This window comes from Mus pahari, chromosome 8 (genome assembly GCF_900095145.1).
Source record: "Mus pahari chromosome 8, PAHARI_EIJ_v1.1, whole genome shotgun sequence".
Taxonomy (NCBI): domain Eukaryota; kingdom Metazoa; phylum Chordata; class Mammalia; order Rodentia; family Muridae; genus Mus; species Mus pahari.
This window is the reverse complement of record NC_034597.1, coordinates 76,731,890-76,749,641: the sequence shown is the minus strand read 5'-3', so window position 1 is coordinate 76,749,641 and position 17,752 is coordinate 76,731,890. Positions and strand designations below refer to the sequence as shown.

The following is a 17,752-nucleotide window of genomic DNA, read 5'->3' as shown; positions in this document are numbered from 1 at the left end:
CACCAACTAGTGATCTTCTATAGCTCCTCTATAGGTATAAGTTTTTATATCTCTTAAAATTGTCTATTTTCATTGTTTGCTCTTAAAAATCTCTCACTTGGGGCTGGAGAGATGACTCAGTGTTGAAGAGCATTGGCTGCTCTTCCTGAGGACCCAAGTTCAATTCCCAGTACCCATGTGGTGGCTCACGCTTCAGGATATCTGATACCCTATCACTTTTATGGTGTTTTCCAGAAACAACTCCTGTTGGTAGTGTTACCATTGGGTCAGTAGGTTGTGTACTATTCTAAATAGGATTTCAGCTTTATACTTGATTTCCTTGACTTTGCTTTTTAAGAATTAGACCATAGGACATGCTACTCTCAAAACCTGATACATCCTCGTTTGTCACAGGTGCTTGAAATGACCCCCTTTAGGAGCCAGCTGAGTTGTAATTGTGGTAATACCTCCTATTGTAGAATAATAGCAAGTAGGTTTATTTAACCAAAGTCAGTGTGCATAAACCTGTTCTTTTGGAAGGTAGGATTTGCACTTTTGTGGGGCATTGGGCTATGCAAAGATAGTCTGGCTTCCAGTCGAGCTGAGGTCTGAACCCTGGACCTGGTGGTGATAATTCACCTACATGGGATGGAAGGAGTTCTCTCATGTCTCCTGGAACTCTGGCTCCTGTCGAAGTTACCACCCCCCCCCCCTCAGCCCCCACAAGAGAATCATGGTTAGTAGTCACATAGGCAATGTGCCAGGCTTCTGACCTTCAGGCTAGACTCCTCCCCAGTTACCTAGCAACAGAAAAGCTAACAGGATACTTTAAGAGGGGCTGTTTGGCCCTCCTCACTCTCTTGCTCCTTCTCCTCTTACTCCCCTTACTCTCCTCTCTCTTCCTCTCTCTCCCTCTTACTCTCTAGCCTTTCTTCTCTCTCTCCTTTCCCTCTTTCTCCTCTTGGCCATAGCCAGTCTCTCTCTCTCTTTTAACCTTTGTCTTCCCCGCTGCTTTTCTATAATAAAGCATCTAAAACCGTAGACTGTCTCTGTTCTTCAAGGCCCTTGGAAGATGGGATAGGCTTTTTCCTAATCTCCCGATGGAAGGCCTTCCTGTGCCTCAGTCAAAGCGTGGGAACTTCTCTTCCTCAGCCCTCTCTCCCATCACTCTGGGGCTACAGGGTATCGGTCTGGGGCCCTGGTCGGGGCTGCCCCTTGTCCCCACCCCCTGTCGAGTGGGGTCAGTGGCTTAGATGCCCACCCAGGGTGGAGTGGAAAGCTTCTGGCAGCCCTCCTGTGTCTGCCTGTCCAGACCATAGGAGGAACTCTGGCAGGGCACGGGCTATCATCCCTCCCCCATCCTCCCCCCCCCCCTTTTAGTTCCCACACACCTTCTTTGAGAACTGCTTAGTTTTGGTATTGTAGTATCTGTCTCTGGGATGGCAGTGGTGGTAAACTTTAAGGGTTTGTTAATATATAGTAGTAGTATTAAGAACTGTATTTCCTATACAAGATTTTCAGCAGTATTACATAGTTCAGCATTATCACTGCCCTTTCCTAGGTCACAGTAAGCTGTTTTAATCCAGCAGGTGTTGAGTTTGGGACTTAGTGGCAGGACTGATCATGGTCATTAACATGGCTACCTTCTCTTGGTGTACACAGTTTATTTATGCTTCTTTCAGGTACATCCCTGCCCCCCCCCCCCATTAGGAAGGGACATGTTGGTAAAGGCGGATAATGTGGGGTACTACTTACACTGACACATTTTTTAGTTGAGATCATCATTATGGTAAAGTAATGAATATAAAGCTGTTTCAGTAGATCAAAATGAGTGCAAATTTTATTCTGTTCAATAAATGTCAGATTTAACTATGTAACACTTACATGTTAGATGACAATTGTTAGCACATCTTCCTTATAACCATGAATGAATAGATCTAGTTTCCTGTTTAAAAATGTTTGACCCTTTCTGTCTTTGAAAGCTCTAATGCTCCAAAGAATAAGGAAGGAGAATTGGAAATTGAATATAACTACCTGAATACAAATTGCTGCCCTGCCCTTGATGACTAAAACATATTTTTCTTCCTAAATACTTTTTTCTTTAGAACTATGCTTTGTGTGAAACTAATTTATTCATTTTCTAAAGTGGCCTTGTTTGTCTAGTAAGGAAATCAGCCAAAGAGGTCTCAAATAAGCTACAATGAAATTGAAAAGTGTCTACTGTCACCACTGGTGATAAATCAAAGTGTTGTTAAAGATGCAGATAATCATTCCAGTACACTCTTCATCATTACTAGAATTATTTAAGTTCATTAAGCCAGCAAAGTACCTCATTATCTATTTTGCTGCATACTAATGGTAAATTTAAAGTTACAGCATTTTATAGTACAAGAAAATTCTGAAAGTCATATTTAAATTTTTATATCATTACGGTATGAGTCTGGATATTGAATAGTACTAATTATTAATTGAGAGAATATATTTATTGTACCCCTATTAGGTTTCTAATTTGAGGTTCATAAAACCAAGAGATTTTAGTAAATATTTAAAACTGTTGCATACAGGGTAACTTTTGTCTGTCTTCTTGACAAATAGATTAAAACAATACATAATATATTTTTATTGCACTGTCAGGAGTTTAGTTACCTCAAGTTAGCATTGTAGAATGCACTCATTAACTAAAATAAAAAATCTGCTATAAATTACTGACTGATTTTTATTTTTCATTTGCAGCATTTAAATATTAGAACACTGACAGATGATATGGTAAGGCTATCTTCAACTTTCCCTTTGTTATTTTAACTGTGTACTGCTCTTAGAATGCTATATTAACATCTTTGAAAATGCCAAAACCAGCATGTGCTAAGAATGTGTTTATAATGCTAACATAAGTGCTAGACCTGGTAAAATGCATTAAATTGTTGCTTGTATGCTGTGAAAAGGATAGTCAATATGTTAATATAAAAATTTTGTTTAATTACAAATTGTTAGTCAACTTTGAATCATTCAAATCAGCTCTCATTCTTTGAGGATGAGTTGCATATTTTAAGAAGAGGTAGGAAAAGCAGCTAAGGACACAGTGGATTGGGAGAGAAATGTAGTTGCTAATTAAAGTAAGCCAGGTTGAATGCCATGCATGTGTTTGAGAAATTCTAGTTCAAACTGGGAAGTAGGCATGCCTGCTTTACTTTCAGGTTAGTAGCAGGGCTTCATCTACATAAATAGCATCTTAGCTGTGTGGTCAGATGATTCTTCCTGAGAATGACACTTCTGATACACAAACACAAGTTACTGGTAAAGGCATGATAACAGTACCAGCCACAGTTAAGGAAAAACTCAGCCAGTACCTCACTGGCCAGGTTTGGTGTTCAGCATCACTGACAGCAAGTGTAAAGTGGAGTGCAGTCAGGATGTATGTCACCTTAAGTAGCCAGAGTGCTGGCTTTAGCACCTAGATAAGGTAGGTGTGTGAAAACAAAAGCGACATAGATCTTGACATGAACAATTTAAAAATTGAAGTATAGTTTTGGTATGTTTTCCCGGATAGTAAGGATCTTAAGAGAAACATTTTTTTAAGTATAGTTATCTAAAAAAGAAAAGTATTTATGTGAGTTTTTCTCAGCAGTGCTGTGCATAGTCATGACACCTGACACCAGGCAGCTGACCCTAAAACCCAGCCTAGTCTGGTTGGATTGTGACATGCAGGTTCAGAGTCTACTCTGTCATAGGTGGGAAACAATGGAGGAAGACACCTGCGGTTCACCTTTGACCTCAGTGTGAGTGCATGCACGTGCGCGCGCGCGCGCACACACACACACACACACACACACACACACACCCAGAGAACTAGGTGACTTCTTCCTTAGGTATAAACTTGGATAAACCACAATGGTATGGTCTGCTGCACACGTAGGCTGTGTAGTATATGCCATTCTGCATGCATTCCATCATTGACTGTCCCGTCAGGTGGAGCGTGACCAGCCTAGTGCTTTGAAAAGTGAATGATCTGGAACACTGACGTAGGTTGTACAGTAGTTTCTCTCCCCGTCCAGTAGATGCTATTTTTATTTTACGCGAGGGCATGGAAGCAGAGAAGGGTTTAGTACCTTGTCTAAGGGGTCCTGCTCTGCTATAGCTTGAATGCTGTTCTACTTTCTTCAGTCCCATACTCTTACTGCGCTGGTTCTCACTTCGTTTTTTACACGAATACCTTCTTCCTCTCCCCACCTCTCTTTTTTTGTGGCGATGAGAATTGAACCCAGGATAATCATGCTAACCACTAAGATGCATACTCAGCCTCCATAAACGAATGACTTCTTAAAGTCAGCAGTAAAACCAACTGTAATTTTTATGTTTTATATTTGGATTTTATGAGAATGTACCATGCTGTAATAGCTTTATTGAGATACAATTTACATAGCATTCATTTCATCCACTAAAAGTTTATAATTAAGAGGTTTCTAGCATACTCACAAGAATTACCCACCACTGTAAGCTAGTTTAGAACATTTCCGAGACTGTTGGAAGAAAGCTCTGTACCTGTAAATACTCACTGCTTATTTCCCTCCAGCTGACTAGCTCTGGGTAGCTATCAGGCTATTCTATGACTTGCCTACTTTTGGTATTTCAAATAATTGGAATAGTCTGTGGTAATTTTTAACTAAAAAAGAATGACTTTCTTATTTTAGGGTAATGAATTCAAGGTTCATTCATAATGCTTTATGGATCAAACATGTTCAAGTTACAAAACATAGTAGAACAAAAATCTTATCACATTGTTTAAAGATAAAGGGATGGCTCAGCTGGTAAATTGCCTGCTGTGTGAGTATGAGGTCTGCGTTGGATCCCAGCACCTGTATGAGAAGCTTCAAGTGATGCTGTGTGCTTGTCACCTCATCAGAGACAGGCAGATAACTTTAAAACCCATGAAAGTCTAGTTGGTAACCTCCAGGTTCAGCGATAGACTTTGTCTCAAAATTAAGCTGGAGAGCCTAGCAGGACACACCTGAAGTTGATCTCTGGTCTTCATGTACATGCATGCATGCTTACACATGTATACAACATACATCCTAGTGCTATAAATATCAAAATATTTGGTAGCTAAGTGCATCTTTAATGTGGCACTGTTTCCTGTTCTCACCAGTTTATACTTTTGGAAGGTAGAGACAGTGAGACAATACATGTTTCATACTTTTCTAAAACACCTGACATGACTTTTACTGTTTTTTTTTTTTTTTTTTTTTGGTAGTCTGGACCTCAATGATCCTAAACTTAAAGCAGTTTACCTGCCTCAGCCTCCTGAGAGCGGATGTGATTACAGGCATAAGCTCCACATCTCGGCTCTGTAGCAAGCCTTACAGTTTTCTCTGATGTTGGCCCTACTCCAGTTACTCTGACCATCTACCTGTTTGGTCCCCATTGCCTTGACCCCACCTTCATCTCAGCTCTGCACATGGATGGCTAGCTCATCTCTTCACCTGGGTGCCTGACTGCAGCTTCTCCTGACACTATTGATCTTGGGCTTTGTCTTGTTCCCCATGAAGGCTGGGGCAGTGGTTCGGAGAAGGATGAACTGGCCATTGTTTTTGAGGAAGATAATGAGCATTCCTGTCTGGAACAGGAGAAGAAAAGATTCCTTTTTTTCCGTGTTAGTGATGGATACAGGGAAAGAGCCGTGCACTTGGAGGCATGAGAGCCTTGTTGACAGTCAGAGCTTCCCTCCTGCCATGCTCAGTGGCCTTGATAAGCTAAGCACTTGCTTGATCATGTATTTGTAAAGCGCAGCTTGTTATAGCTTCTCTTCTTTCTCTTGGGGTTCTGGTGGCTTCTGTATAGTCTGAAGTGGATTGAAGCGCTGCTCCCAGCTTTGTGCTTGCCTGTCCTCTGGTCTCCTTTAATAATTGCCTCCTGGTGTGCAGACAGAAACACAGTGTGCCACATTTGCTGTGGGGCTGTACAGGGGCGGTGCGTACATGATGGCTGAACTATGATAGGGCTGTGGGTATTTTGAGGGCTCTTTAAAGGGCGCCTCGCATGTTAGAGTTTAGGGGCACATTGCTGTTGATGCTTTGATGCCACACTGGCAGGATGGTTGTAATTAGATTTGGGCTTCTCCAAAGCATTTGGGCTTCTGCATGTGTTCTTTAATGCAGAATTTCTTTCTTTCTTTCTTTCTTTTCTTTTTTTTTTTTTTTTTTGGTTTTTCGAGATAGGGTTTCTCTGTATAGCCCTGGCTGTCCTGGAACTCACTTTGTAGACCAGGCTGTCCTCGAACTCAGAAATCCACCTGCCTCTGCCTCCCCAGTTCTGGGATTAAAGGCGTGCGCCACCACACCCGGCTTACACAGAATTTCTTAATGTGAATAGTTGTTTTGGGGCTGAACAGGAGAAAAGTCAGGAGGATATTTTTCTGTGGTCCTACATTAAAGCAACAAACAGTGTCTTAGAAACATGGACACTGTAGCAGCGCTAAGGTTAGAAACTCTGCCCTTTGACTAGGGAAGTGCCTTGGGATAAAGTGCTTCCTGTCCTAGTGTGAAGCTCTGCAGTCAGATCACCAGCACTCTAAAAGTTGGGGGAGGGAGAGCAAGTCAGTTAACTCTGGGGCCAGGGATGCAAAATCGGTGGGGGGGGGGGAGATTGGGTGGAGACAGATAAATCCTTGGGATTTACAAAAGATGGAGAAATCACTGCAGCTCAGCTGCTGGTCTCCACCTGCAGGTGAGTGAACCTGCGGGAGTGCACATGTCACACCCCTCCCCTACAGACAAAGAAAACAATCTCATCCCTTTAGATTGCTTTGTTAGATGTCGGTGAGGGTACTTCTCATTTCCAGGCTATTTGGTGAGTTACCAGAATTGAATTTGGCAGGCAGCAGCCTTGTTATAGGAACAAAGGATTGCAGTGTTGGTTTCTCCTTAAGTAAACTTTAGGCAGTGTCCTTTAAAAACAGATGTGAACACCTTCCACATTTAAGAGAGCAGGCGCTAAAGGAATGAACCATTGTAGCACTGTTTCCTTTGAAGACTTGTGCTTGTAAGGTTTTCCTCAGAAGTAAAGAAGTAGGGAGGCGGGAGGGTGAGAGGGGAGTAGGCTTTGGGCATGGGAGGGTAAGGAGGAAGACCTGGCCTTGGGCCTCAGGCTGAATTACCCAGATGGCCCTTCACTGAGGTCTTCCCGCATTTAGGAAGTTTCCACTTGTTTCCCACAGCCATTTTCAGTATCTCTGCTGGACTCCTTATTTCTGTTCTGCCACCTTATAAAGATTCACATTTAACATTCTTTTCCGTTACCCATTTGTAATTGTAGCAATGGCATTCAGACATCTTTTTGACTAGGACCCTAGTAGGGTGTTTGCCCATGCGAACAGGCTGATTCTCACTTGGAACCAAAGTTTCTATAACTAGTATGTGCTGTTTCTAAGTGTAATGAACTCTGATCTTTTCTCCTCTATTTCTTCCCACTTTTCTTCACTCTTCTCCAATACTTAAAAAAAACAGAATGGTGATCTAATCCACTAAGTGAGTTTGATGACCCACAGATAGCAGCTAGAGCTAGAAAACAAATACTGGCCTGCAGCGATGCTGGAGGAAGTCATGAAGCCTTACCATTAGTGTCTGGTCTTTGTTGCCTGGGGTTTTCCTGTCGAGAGATAGGTTACAATGACAGCTATCCCCAGTTATTGATGCCAGTTTAAGTAATTAGCTTTCATGATTTGATATCTGTTTACAGGTATTGTTCAAGGGACAATCAAGTAAAAGTGCTTAGTAAACCAATGCAGATATAAAAGAAGGTTTGATAAGTATCTTGCATGTTTCAACTGGATGCATGATATATACATAATATAATATTCCAGTTTTAAGGTTAAAATCTGATATTTGAAAATATTTATAATTATGCATATACTACAGTCACAATTTGAAACACCCTTGTACCCAAAAGGTTACCTCTGTACTCATTTGTGGCTACCATTCTTCCTCTATCATAGGTCCTGACTAACACTTATCAGGTATCTGAGCTACAGTTCAGCTCGAGAATTCACATAAGTAGAATCTCACAGTGTGTTGCACTGTGTTTGCCTCACTGTTTTAACAGTTCTACAGAAGACTTGGCTCTTCCTTTGGGGTTATTTTGTGAATAAAGTCACAGTGAGCATTTGCTTATTGTTCTTTTTAGTAGACATTTGCTTAGAAGAGGATCATGTGCTAAGTATATGTTTAACCGTAGAAATGGGCAGTTTCCCCTGATGCCTGGTGATGGTGACAGTCTGTGTTTAGTTCTATTGTTGTTTGCAATATCTATTACTAAATCAACATCTATTCAGGTAATCCACTTCTTATCATTTAAGTGAGTCCTGCTAGTTTATCTTTCAAAGAATTTCTTTTTAAAACTTTGTTTTCAAATTTGCAGACTTAATGTTGCTTATGGTATTTTCTTACCTTTTAAATGTAGGGTGTATTATCTTTTTTCAAACCTGATAATGATAGCTTGTGTTGTTTAATTTTTCTTCTTTCTTGTTTAGTCTGGTTGAAGTGTATCACTGTTACTGTTTATTCCAAGAACCACTGTTTTACTAGTGACTACAGTTATTGTTCACTTCTATACATATATTAGGTTTTAAAAATTATTTTCTGTCTTTTAAAATTTATTCTCTTGTTTCTCAAGGAGGAAACTTAAAATACTCGTTGCTCATATAGAAACCTCATGCTTTAAGCTTCTGTTTGAGGAATGTAATAGTGTCTGTCAGCTGATTGATGTCTTCATGTGCTGGTTAGTTATTTTAGTTTATTTTTTAATTGGATATTTCATTTATTTACATTGTAAATGTTATCTATCCCCTCTCTTGGGTTTCCCCTCCACAAACTCCCATCCCATTCTCCCTCCCTCTGCTTCTATTAGGGTACTCCCCTACCCACTCCCACCTACCCACTCCCACCTCACAACCCTGGCATTCCCCTACACTGGGACATTTGAGCCTTCAATGGACCAAGATACCTACTAGAATGTGAAGAAGGAATTGTACTTGAAAACTTGCCTCCATCTGTGGGCAAGTCTGTGGAGGCTTTTTCTTGATTAGTGGTTCATGTAGGAGGGCCCAGGCCATGTGAGTGGTGCCATTTCCTGGGTAGGTGGTCCTGGGTTGTATATGGAAGCAAGCTGAGCAGGCCATGAGGAACCAGCAGGAAGAGGTTTTCTTCTGTGTTAGTCCTTGCTTCTTGGTTCCTGCTTTGACTTCCCTCTATCATGGACTGCAATTGTTTTGTCAAATAAACCCTTTCCTTCCCCAGGTTTCTTTGCATTGGTTTTATCATAATAGCAGAAAAGATAACTAGATACTTCGTTTTCATTCAGATGGAAATTTGTTTTTGGTTTTTGAGACAGTTTCACTGGGTAGACTTGACTGCCCTGGAACTTGCTCTGATTATCAGGCTGGCCCTGAATTCACAGAGGATTCGCCTTTGCTCCTGAGTGCTGGGATTAAGGGCTTGTGCCACCACTACTCTGCAGTTGGAAATATTTTGTAATTCCTAGTGAACATTTTCTTTGAACTATGGGTGCATTTTTAGTCTCTTATTCTTTAAATCTCAAATAGTAGGAATTTTCCTAACGTCTTCATCCATTTTTTTATTTCTGTGGACAGGCTATAGTGTGTGTGATTTCCCGCCTTCCCAGTGGGTTCTGCTTTATGTGTCACATTGTGGGCTGTCTTGGTGTGTATTCTTTGTGTATTTTGCTTCTGCTGAATGCGTCTGGATAGTACATGCATCCTGAGAGTTGGTGCCTGTGTTTTCTCCATCTGTGGTTTTCTAACATCTTGGGGTTTTCTCCTTTCATTTCTGTCACCTTTACTTTCTGTGTTTGAGCTTTGCAGGTAAGAGCATGTTGTTTTCCCTTCGTATCCTTTAGGATTGGCTCCAAGTAACCCTGCAGATACCCAAATCTACAGTTGCTCAGTTACTTGTGTAGAACCTGCATATCTTCCTGTATACTTTGAGGATCAGGACATCAGGAGAACATGAAAGCCATGGCTTTCCTCTTTTATAGTCTCCCCCTTTCCTGGCAAGAGCTGAGCCCAAGGACCTGGGAGGAGAGGGATGGGAGGGGTATGGTGGATACCCTGTCCATAGGAGTAAGGAGGCAGGTGTGTGGCCTCTTCATGTCCACAGAATACAGGCATCTCTGCAAGCACAACTCAGGTAGAATCCTGAGGATATCATTTTTCTTCTTTTGGAATTCCAGAGTTCAAAGGCCAAGCTTAGTGAGAAAGAAGCTGGGCTGTGGCCTTGGCTAGAGGACAACAAGAAGCGCACATCTGTCCATGGTCCACACAGAGGCAATATGCCCTTTATTTATTGTCTTTTCATTTGAGTGAGCACACATGCATGTGTGCCATAGCAGGGATGGGAGGTCATAGGATAACCTGCGGGAGTTGACCCTCCTCTCTACCCTGTGGGTTCTAGGCATTGAACTCAGGTTGCCAGTATGGTGGGACATGCCTTTACCTGTGGAGCTGTCTTGCTGACCTGAGATACTTTTAAAGAACTGTGCCCCCCCACCCCCAACAAAACAAAAAAAACCCCAACTTGTAGTTTTAGCCAAGTTTTCTTCTACAGCTGTTGGCCTGTGGAGGGCTGATCTTACAGCATAGGTGTGACTTTGTCATCATTATGAAAGGACTTTTTCAAGTTCATATTATTAGTCATTATTTACTTCTTGCTAATTTACTAGGTTTATCTATATTACTTGATGTAATTATTGGTTTTCTCTTTGAAGAATAGAGGTTTCTTGTCCTCAGGAGACCAAATTTCCCACTTTCATACCCTTCTGATCTCTCCTTTTCTATTATGTGTGTGTGTTTTGTCTTCCTGTCTTCAAGTGTTATCTCTGCAGCCTCCTCCTGCAGCCCCTGCTCTCCTCTCTCTGTGGTGCCTTACTTGGATGATCGCCTCTGAAGATTGCAGCTGCCATGGATACCTCTGACCTTTCCTTCGGGAGAGACAAATTGATGGGACGACCTACTGGCTACCTTCATATGGCTGTCCCATTTACTCTAGGAACTAGAGGGCCCTTCCGTAGACCCGTCCCGTGTCCCCGTACTGAGCCACTTGCTTTTATTCTCCCAGTCTCTCCCCTCCCAGTGTTCCCTTTTGAGTATTTCCTGACTCTCCACATTCCTTCTGCAGTGCCTCCTGTTCACTTGTTTGGACTTCTTCTTTCTCCCAGGAAGCTGTGGCTTGCACGGCAATCAGTTACCTATCTGGATTGAATTGTGCATATTATACGCCATTTGAGATTTCTTATTTGTGTCTCTTGTCTATAGATTGTACCTTAGCTTTTTTTATTGAAAATATTTTTTTCCTATAGAATATTCTGACCACTGTTCCCCTTCCTTGACTCCTCCCAGTTCCTCCCTACCTCCCCATCCATCCAACTCCATGCTGCCTTTGTCTGCCTTTCTCTCAGAAAACACATAAACAAACCAGAATAAAACAAAGCAAACAGAAAAACAAAGTAAAACAAAGAAAAAGCACAAGAACCCCCCCCCCAAAAAAAAACACAAAATTAAAAACCATAATGGATTAAGCAAAAGACAAATAATGTCTTTTGGATAAAAATGCCCAAAGAAAGCATTGTGCAACAAAGGATCTCCATAAATACCATTCCTTATGCTTTTTGCTGTTGGCATCTACTGCTCGGCATGGGGCCTGTCTTCAAGTGGGGTTTGTATTCTCTGTGAGAAAACTGACTTCTCCTTGTCTAGCAGTTGCCGATTGGAGGTAGCTTCTGAGTTAGGGATGGAGACTCATGTCTTCCTCTTTCAGCACTCCGACTGCTGCCACAGCCTGGGAGTTTGAATTTGTGTCCTGTTTTGTCTTGAAGGTTCTGTTTCCTTGGTGTCTTCATTCTCCCTGACTTAGTCTCCCTGACTCCTCTTCTGCAGAGTTCCCTGAGCCCTGGGGGAAGTGGTTTGTTGAAAACCTCCCATTTAGGACTGAGTGTTCCAAAGTCTGTGTGTCACTCTCCGCACTTTGTCCGATGTGGCTTCTGTGAAGTCCCCATTGAATGGGGATAAGGGAGAGGACAGTCCCCTGTAAATGGTCTGTTATGAGACAATTGTAATGGTAGACAGGAGAGAATGAAAATTCACTACCTGATTCCCAGACAGTGAGTCCATTCAGTTCTCAGGTAGAGAGTGTTGCTAGGCACAGATGACTGACACAAGGAGATGGGGATGGAGCAGGGATGGAGGAAAGCTCCGTCCACAGAAACATTTGCCAGAGTCCCCAGGGGATGGGGGTAAGGTGGGAGGGCAGACCCCTGAGTGAGGGCTGCTATAGGACTGGGAACGAGACTCCTCTTTTAGCTTGTTAACATGACTTATAAGCCTTCTGGAGCAGGGTCCTGTTTTGTAACTTGATATAAAGCCCTCAGACAATATGTGGCTCTTCAAGTAATAGAATGGTTACTTAGGGAATATGGTAACTGGTTGTAAGCTTATGATAGAGGCTCAGAGCTCTTCAGTGGAATACATGTTCTCATCCTGCTGTTATGGCCTTCTGGCTTTTTTGTGCTCCAAATACATTTAAGATGCAATTTTAAAAAACTAAAGAAAATTCATAACTAGGGAATTATGATTATTCCCCCAAATGAAATATACATTTAGTACAGTGTAATCGTTAGCTTGTACTTAGAATGTACTAGCTATGTAAATGCTACTCACTTAAGTGTCCTAGTACTGTTATTAACATTTTACATGATGGGGACAGAGAGGCAAGAGAGTTCTAGTGACCTGGTTACAATCACAGTGGTGGCCAGGAGAACATGTCCCAGGCCTGTCCCAGAGAACATGTCCATGAGGAACCTTATAATGCTGGGGGATAATCTTCCTTTCCCTGCTGAGAGTGCTAAGTGCAAACTCCAGGAGCCGATGTTATTTTGTCTCTCAAGCCGTCTCTGGATAGATGTCTCATTTTTAAAATGGTATCACAGCTGTTGACTATAACCCAGAGAAAATTTTTGTAATTGTGATGGCCTACTATATCTAAGGAACTATGATGGGAAATCAATTATTTCCAACATTTCAGATAAAACTAAGAATCTGTATTCCAAAAGAATAATGATATTTGGAAGATGTCGACAGGTAAAGGATATACGATTTGTTTTGGATGTAAGAAAAAATAACTTCTCTAAGGATGTCTTTTCATAATTCTGACTACAGCTGTGGTTCCCGGTTCTCTTTAAAGCTCCCATGGAGTCGAGGTTCTTGGAGCCAGTGTGAGTTTGCTTGGTTTGGGGACGAGTCTCATGAGCCCTTTGAGAAGCTCATTTCTTCTGGTCCCTTGCTTCTGACCGTTCTGTTGCCAGACCACTTCTGAAGATTCTGAGTATTTTCTATATGCTTTTTTTTCCCCCTCCAAAAACATTCCTAGAAACGTGTAGCTTTGTAGGGCGGCTCAGTCTACCATGAGATATTCTAGGTATTGTGAGATATATGTGGAAGTAGATATCATTTGTAGGAAGGAAGAAAACTTAATTCAACTTATTTGAATTTCTGCCTAGTTCTTGTTAACTTTAATATATATAAGGGTTCAGCCTAATAATTATTTTACTGGCCTAGTAGGGTAGTATTTCTCTATGGAAACTTCATTTTACATTTTTACTAAATTTTTATGTTTTTCTTTGTAACTTAAAAGCAAGTGATAGAAGTGTGGTTTTATTTTCGTAGTTATTCTGCCAACCTGTATGTGGATTATTCTCTTAGGTAAAGGAGAAATATCAGCATGGGCCAGGGCGGCTCTATGTGTATTGAAACAAGTTCTATATGATCTCAAGTGTTTACTTAGTCAGGTGGGCCTTTCAGAACCCATTAATATGAGTTAATTATGACTTCCTGTGCTTAGGTTTTCAGCAGTGGCTCCTAAGTGCTATCTTAGGATTTTTAAATATTTATGGAACGATTTAGAGAGCATCTTCTCAAATCAGAAGAAATGTGGGGATAAGATCAAGAGCTTTCAGATGTAACAAAGACGTAATGAGTGTGCGTACTTGTTTATTCATTTTTTTTTGTCTACCTCTTCATTAAGTACTTATTGAGTGTCTAGTACTCTTCTAGAATATAAAAGTTTATAAGAATGTCTCCGCCTGGGAACGCTGGGCAATGTTTGGGCACTCAGGATGTGCAGTGTGGTGTGATAGTGGATGCTGCTGTGATTCTGTAGATTCTGTGGCTGTGGAAGTAGCAGGGTCCACTTGGTCTTGGGAAGACTGCAGAGAAGATGACTTTTCAGCTGAGCTGTGAAGGATAGGTTGCAGTTTAGACTGGCAGCTGTGCACTTTTACCCAATAATAAATTTGTTTCCTAGGTATGAACAAAATGGATTGCTAGTTGAAGTCGGTAGTTAGGAAGCAGTTGTTGATATCTTTAGATGATATTCGTGTGTAATACTGAACTATGTCACTCAAAGTGCAATATTTACAGAGGTAATTTACATTTCGTTTCATGTATAAGTATTATTTGAGTTAGAATTTTGGCGTATTAAGTTGGTTTTTCGTGCTCTAGTGTGTCTCGTGTGCATATTTTCCTTACTAGTGGTGGTAGTTTTATGTTACTATACCAAGGTATTTGAGATTATTCATTTAGGAGGGAGTTCATTTTTGTCTCACAGTTTGAGAGATTTGCCTGACAACTTGGCCTATTGCTTTGGGCCTGAAATAGCCCAGTGCCTATGGCATCAGTATATATAAGAGGGGGCCTTTTTGCTCCAGGGTAGTCAAGAGGCAAAGAGAAAAGAAGGAGCTCAAATGTACTTCCAGTGACCTAACTTTTGCTTGGGTCCTGGTTCCTTATGGTCCTACCTTTGCCATGACCTTAAAACCTTAAAACACGTGCGTTTGTGAGACATTCAAATTACAAATTTTATTCGCTTGCATCATGCTTCCTTATACTTTTTTTCTTTTGAGTTTTTTTGAGTAGGAGGGCCATGCTGTGATTTACCAGTGTTGGGATTAGTATGGATTTCTTATTTAAAATGTAAAACTCATAGTCACCCAGTACACTCCCTGTGTGCTTAAAACCATGTTAAGTTTCAGGGTCATTTTGTGAATAGAATACCAACCGTTTTCTTCATGATTTATTGCCTTTTTTAGTAAGTGCATATGCTAACATATAGATTCAGATTAATATACTTGCCATGAAATTGCAAGCTCTAGATCTGGGGGTATCTCTTGGAAAGACCACTATATAAACTGTACCACAAACTGAGAGCTGAAGATTGAGTTGACAACCACTTACGCAAAGAAGATATGATAAATTCTAGATACAAGGAAGAGATGACATTGAACATGCATACATGTTTAGGAGATTGCATTAGTCATTAAATCTAGATCTCATGTTGTAGGTGGAGAATGGTAAAGAGATTATTTGGTAAGGAAGAAAAGTTGGGGTCAAACTTGATATAAGACTCATACTAAGACATTTGAACGTAATCTTTTGACTGATGGGAAACATTGCGAGGGGTGAGGGTGACAACTTGCTTTGTGTTTAGTAAGATAAAAATCAAGTGTGGGGATTATTGGATTAACGGGCATAGAGAAGCGGAGAACTGTTTGGATGCTGATCAGTGATACAAAGGGCCTGTACTAGGGTGATGGCAGTCTGGGGAGAGATACCCTGATGAGGTCTAAACCACAGGGCCTTGTGATACATTTTTGATTTTTATTAATTATCACAATTCAGGACGATTAGTTAAGTAACAGGTCAGCTTTCAGCTTACACAAATAAACATCAGTCAGAGTTCACAATCAATTCCTATACCCAGTAAGAACCCCTTTGCCGCTGTCTCTCCTCAGGTCTATTTATTCTTCTCAACTCCTCCAGACTTCCCAGACCCTCCTACTTTGCCCTCTGGGACTCAAAAGTCGTCTAATGCTTTCTTTCCTTCTTTCTCTAATTGGAACCTAGAAGGTCTTTGATGGCTTTATTTCCCTGGTGGCTTCTTCCTTCAAAAGCTCCCAGTTCCTTTTGAGTATGAGCCATCAGAGTGCACAGCCTGTTGTACTCCTTGCTGGTCTCACACACAGGTCTTCCATCCCTCCCCCTGCTTCACTGATGGCCTCAGAACGTGAGTGACTTTCTTCCCTTTGACCATCGTTTTTGTTAGCATGCTGCATCCACCTACCAGGTAGGGATCTTAACCTGGAGCCTGTGCCTCACCAGGTAACTTAGGGAGGATTTTATGATATATTTAGAAAGGTTGAATCTTTATTTTTGTTAAACTTTAAGACAAATTTGGCGTTTTTCTATATTGTGAATATGGGAAAAAAATAACATTTATTAGTGCACCAAACCAAAACACAAAGGCCAGTATCACAAACTATTTTACTCATGACCAACAAAAATCAGATGTTTTCAAACCACATTATAGCTATTAAGAAAGTTCTAAATATGGCTTATAGTCAATATTTTTTAAAACTAGACTTGTCTTCATCTCTCATTTAGTTCAGTAGGGCATATATATTAAAGCTTGTTAAATATTTGCATGGCTCCATTTTACTTTAGTTTTCCTTGTATGTGTTTATATAGCTACATAATACATATATATGTATATCACTAATATTTATGTTTGTCATTCAAAAGTATTTTGGAAAGATCTTCATACTTAGCATTTATTGCTATATAGTCCATATCCTTCAAGTGTCCTGACATAAAGTCATCTGTAGGTTCTTGGATCAGATATAGGAAGCAGTGTAGAATAATGGATCTGGTTTTGCTGTGCTTTAAGCTAAGATGTTGTTGGTTTAGACTATTGTTGTCTGAAACCCTACAGTGTATATCTGTCCCCACCATGCCCCTTTGACAGGAATTCTGTTGTAATTGTTTCCAGGCTTCTTTTCTTCCCTTTGTAGGGTCTGCACAGACAGTTCCCGAACAGAACTACTGGGTGTAGGATGCGTGCTCATATGAGCCTTTTTTCAAGCCATTAAAGGAGCTTTATGAGCATAATTAAGGATGTTCCTCATTTAGCGAGTTTAAAAAAATGTAAAAGTTAAATATGAATAAAATATTTAAGTTGATTAACTATTTTAGAGGAGTGGCAATAAATTTTCAAAGGCGCCTTTGACTAAGTTACAGAATTCATAAAATGTAGATTAACAGCTGGAAAGCCCTTTTGTGATTTTGAGGATATTGAAGTTAGAATATAGTTGTTGTTAAGATTGTGCCTCAGATAGAGTTAGCTTATCCCACCTGAGGTGATCAATGAACATCTTTTCCTCCTAATATAGTACATATATTTTTAACTTTTTATTTCATGTGCATTTGTGTTTGGCCTGCATGTAAGCTGTGTGAGGGAGTCAGAGCCTCTGGAACTTGAGTTTCAGATACTTGTGAGCTGCCATGTGGGTGCTGGAAGTTGAACCCGGGTCCCTTGGAAAAGCAGTCAGTGCTCTTAACTGCCTGCCTCTCTGATCCATCCCCAATGTGATATATTTCTGTGTGTGTGTGTGTGTGTGTGTGGGGGGATGTCACTAGCATTTAGCAAGGGTGTCTTAGTCACTGTTTTATTGCTGTGAAAAGACACCATGACCAAGGCAACTCATAAAAGAAAGCATTTAATTCAGGGCACATTTACAGTTTCAGAGGCTCAGTCCATTATCATTATGGCAGGGAGTATGGTGACATGCAGGCGGGTATGGTGCTGGAGAAGTAGCTGAGATGTGTGTGTGTGTGTGTGTGTGTGTGTGTGTGTGTGTGTGAGAGAGAGAGAGAGAGAGA

The 17,752-nt window shown here is 40.9% G+C and overlaps 1 protein-coding gene across 1 annotated transcript in view; it reads left to right on the top strand.

Annotated features, from left to right (window-relative positions):
- The window catches only part of Diaph3 (diaphanous related formin 3), a 454,769-nt gene that overhangs the window by 22,387 nt on the left and 414,630 nt on the right, over positions 1-17,752 (top strand). The window contains exon 2 of the mRNA XM_021202828.2: positions 2,713-2,745. Coding sequence (XP_021058487.1) covers positions 2,713-2,745 — 33 coding nt within the window. The remainder of the gene's footprint in view (positions 1-2,712; positions 2,746-17,752) is intronic.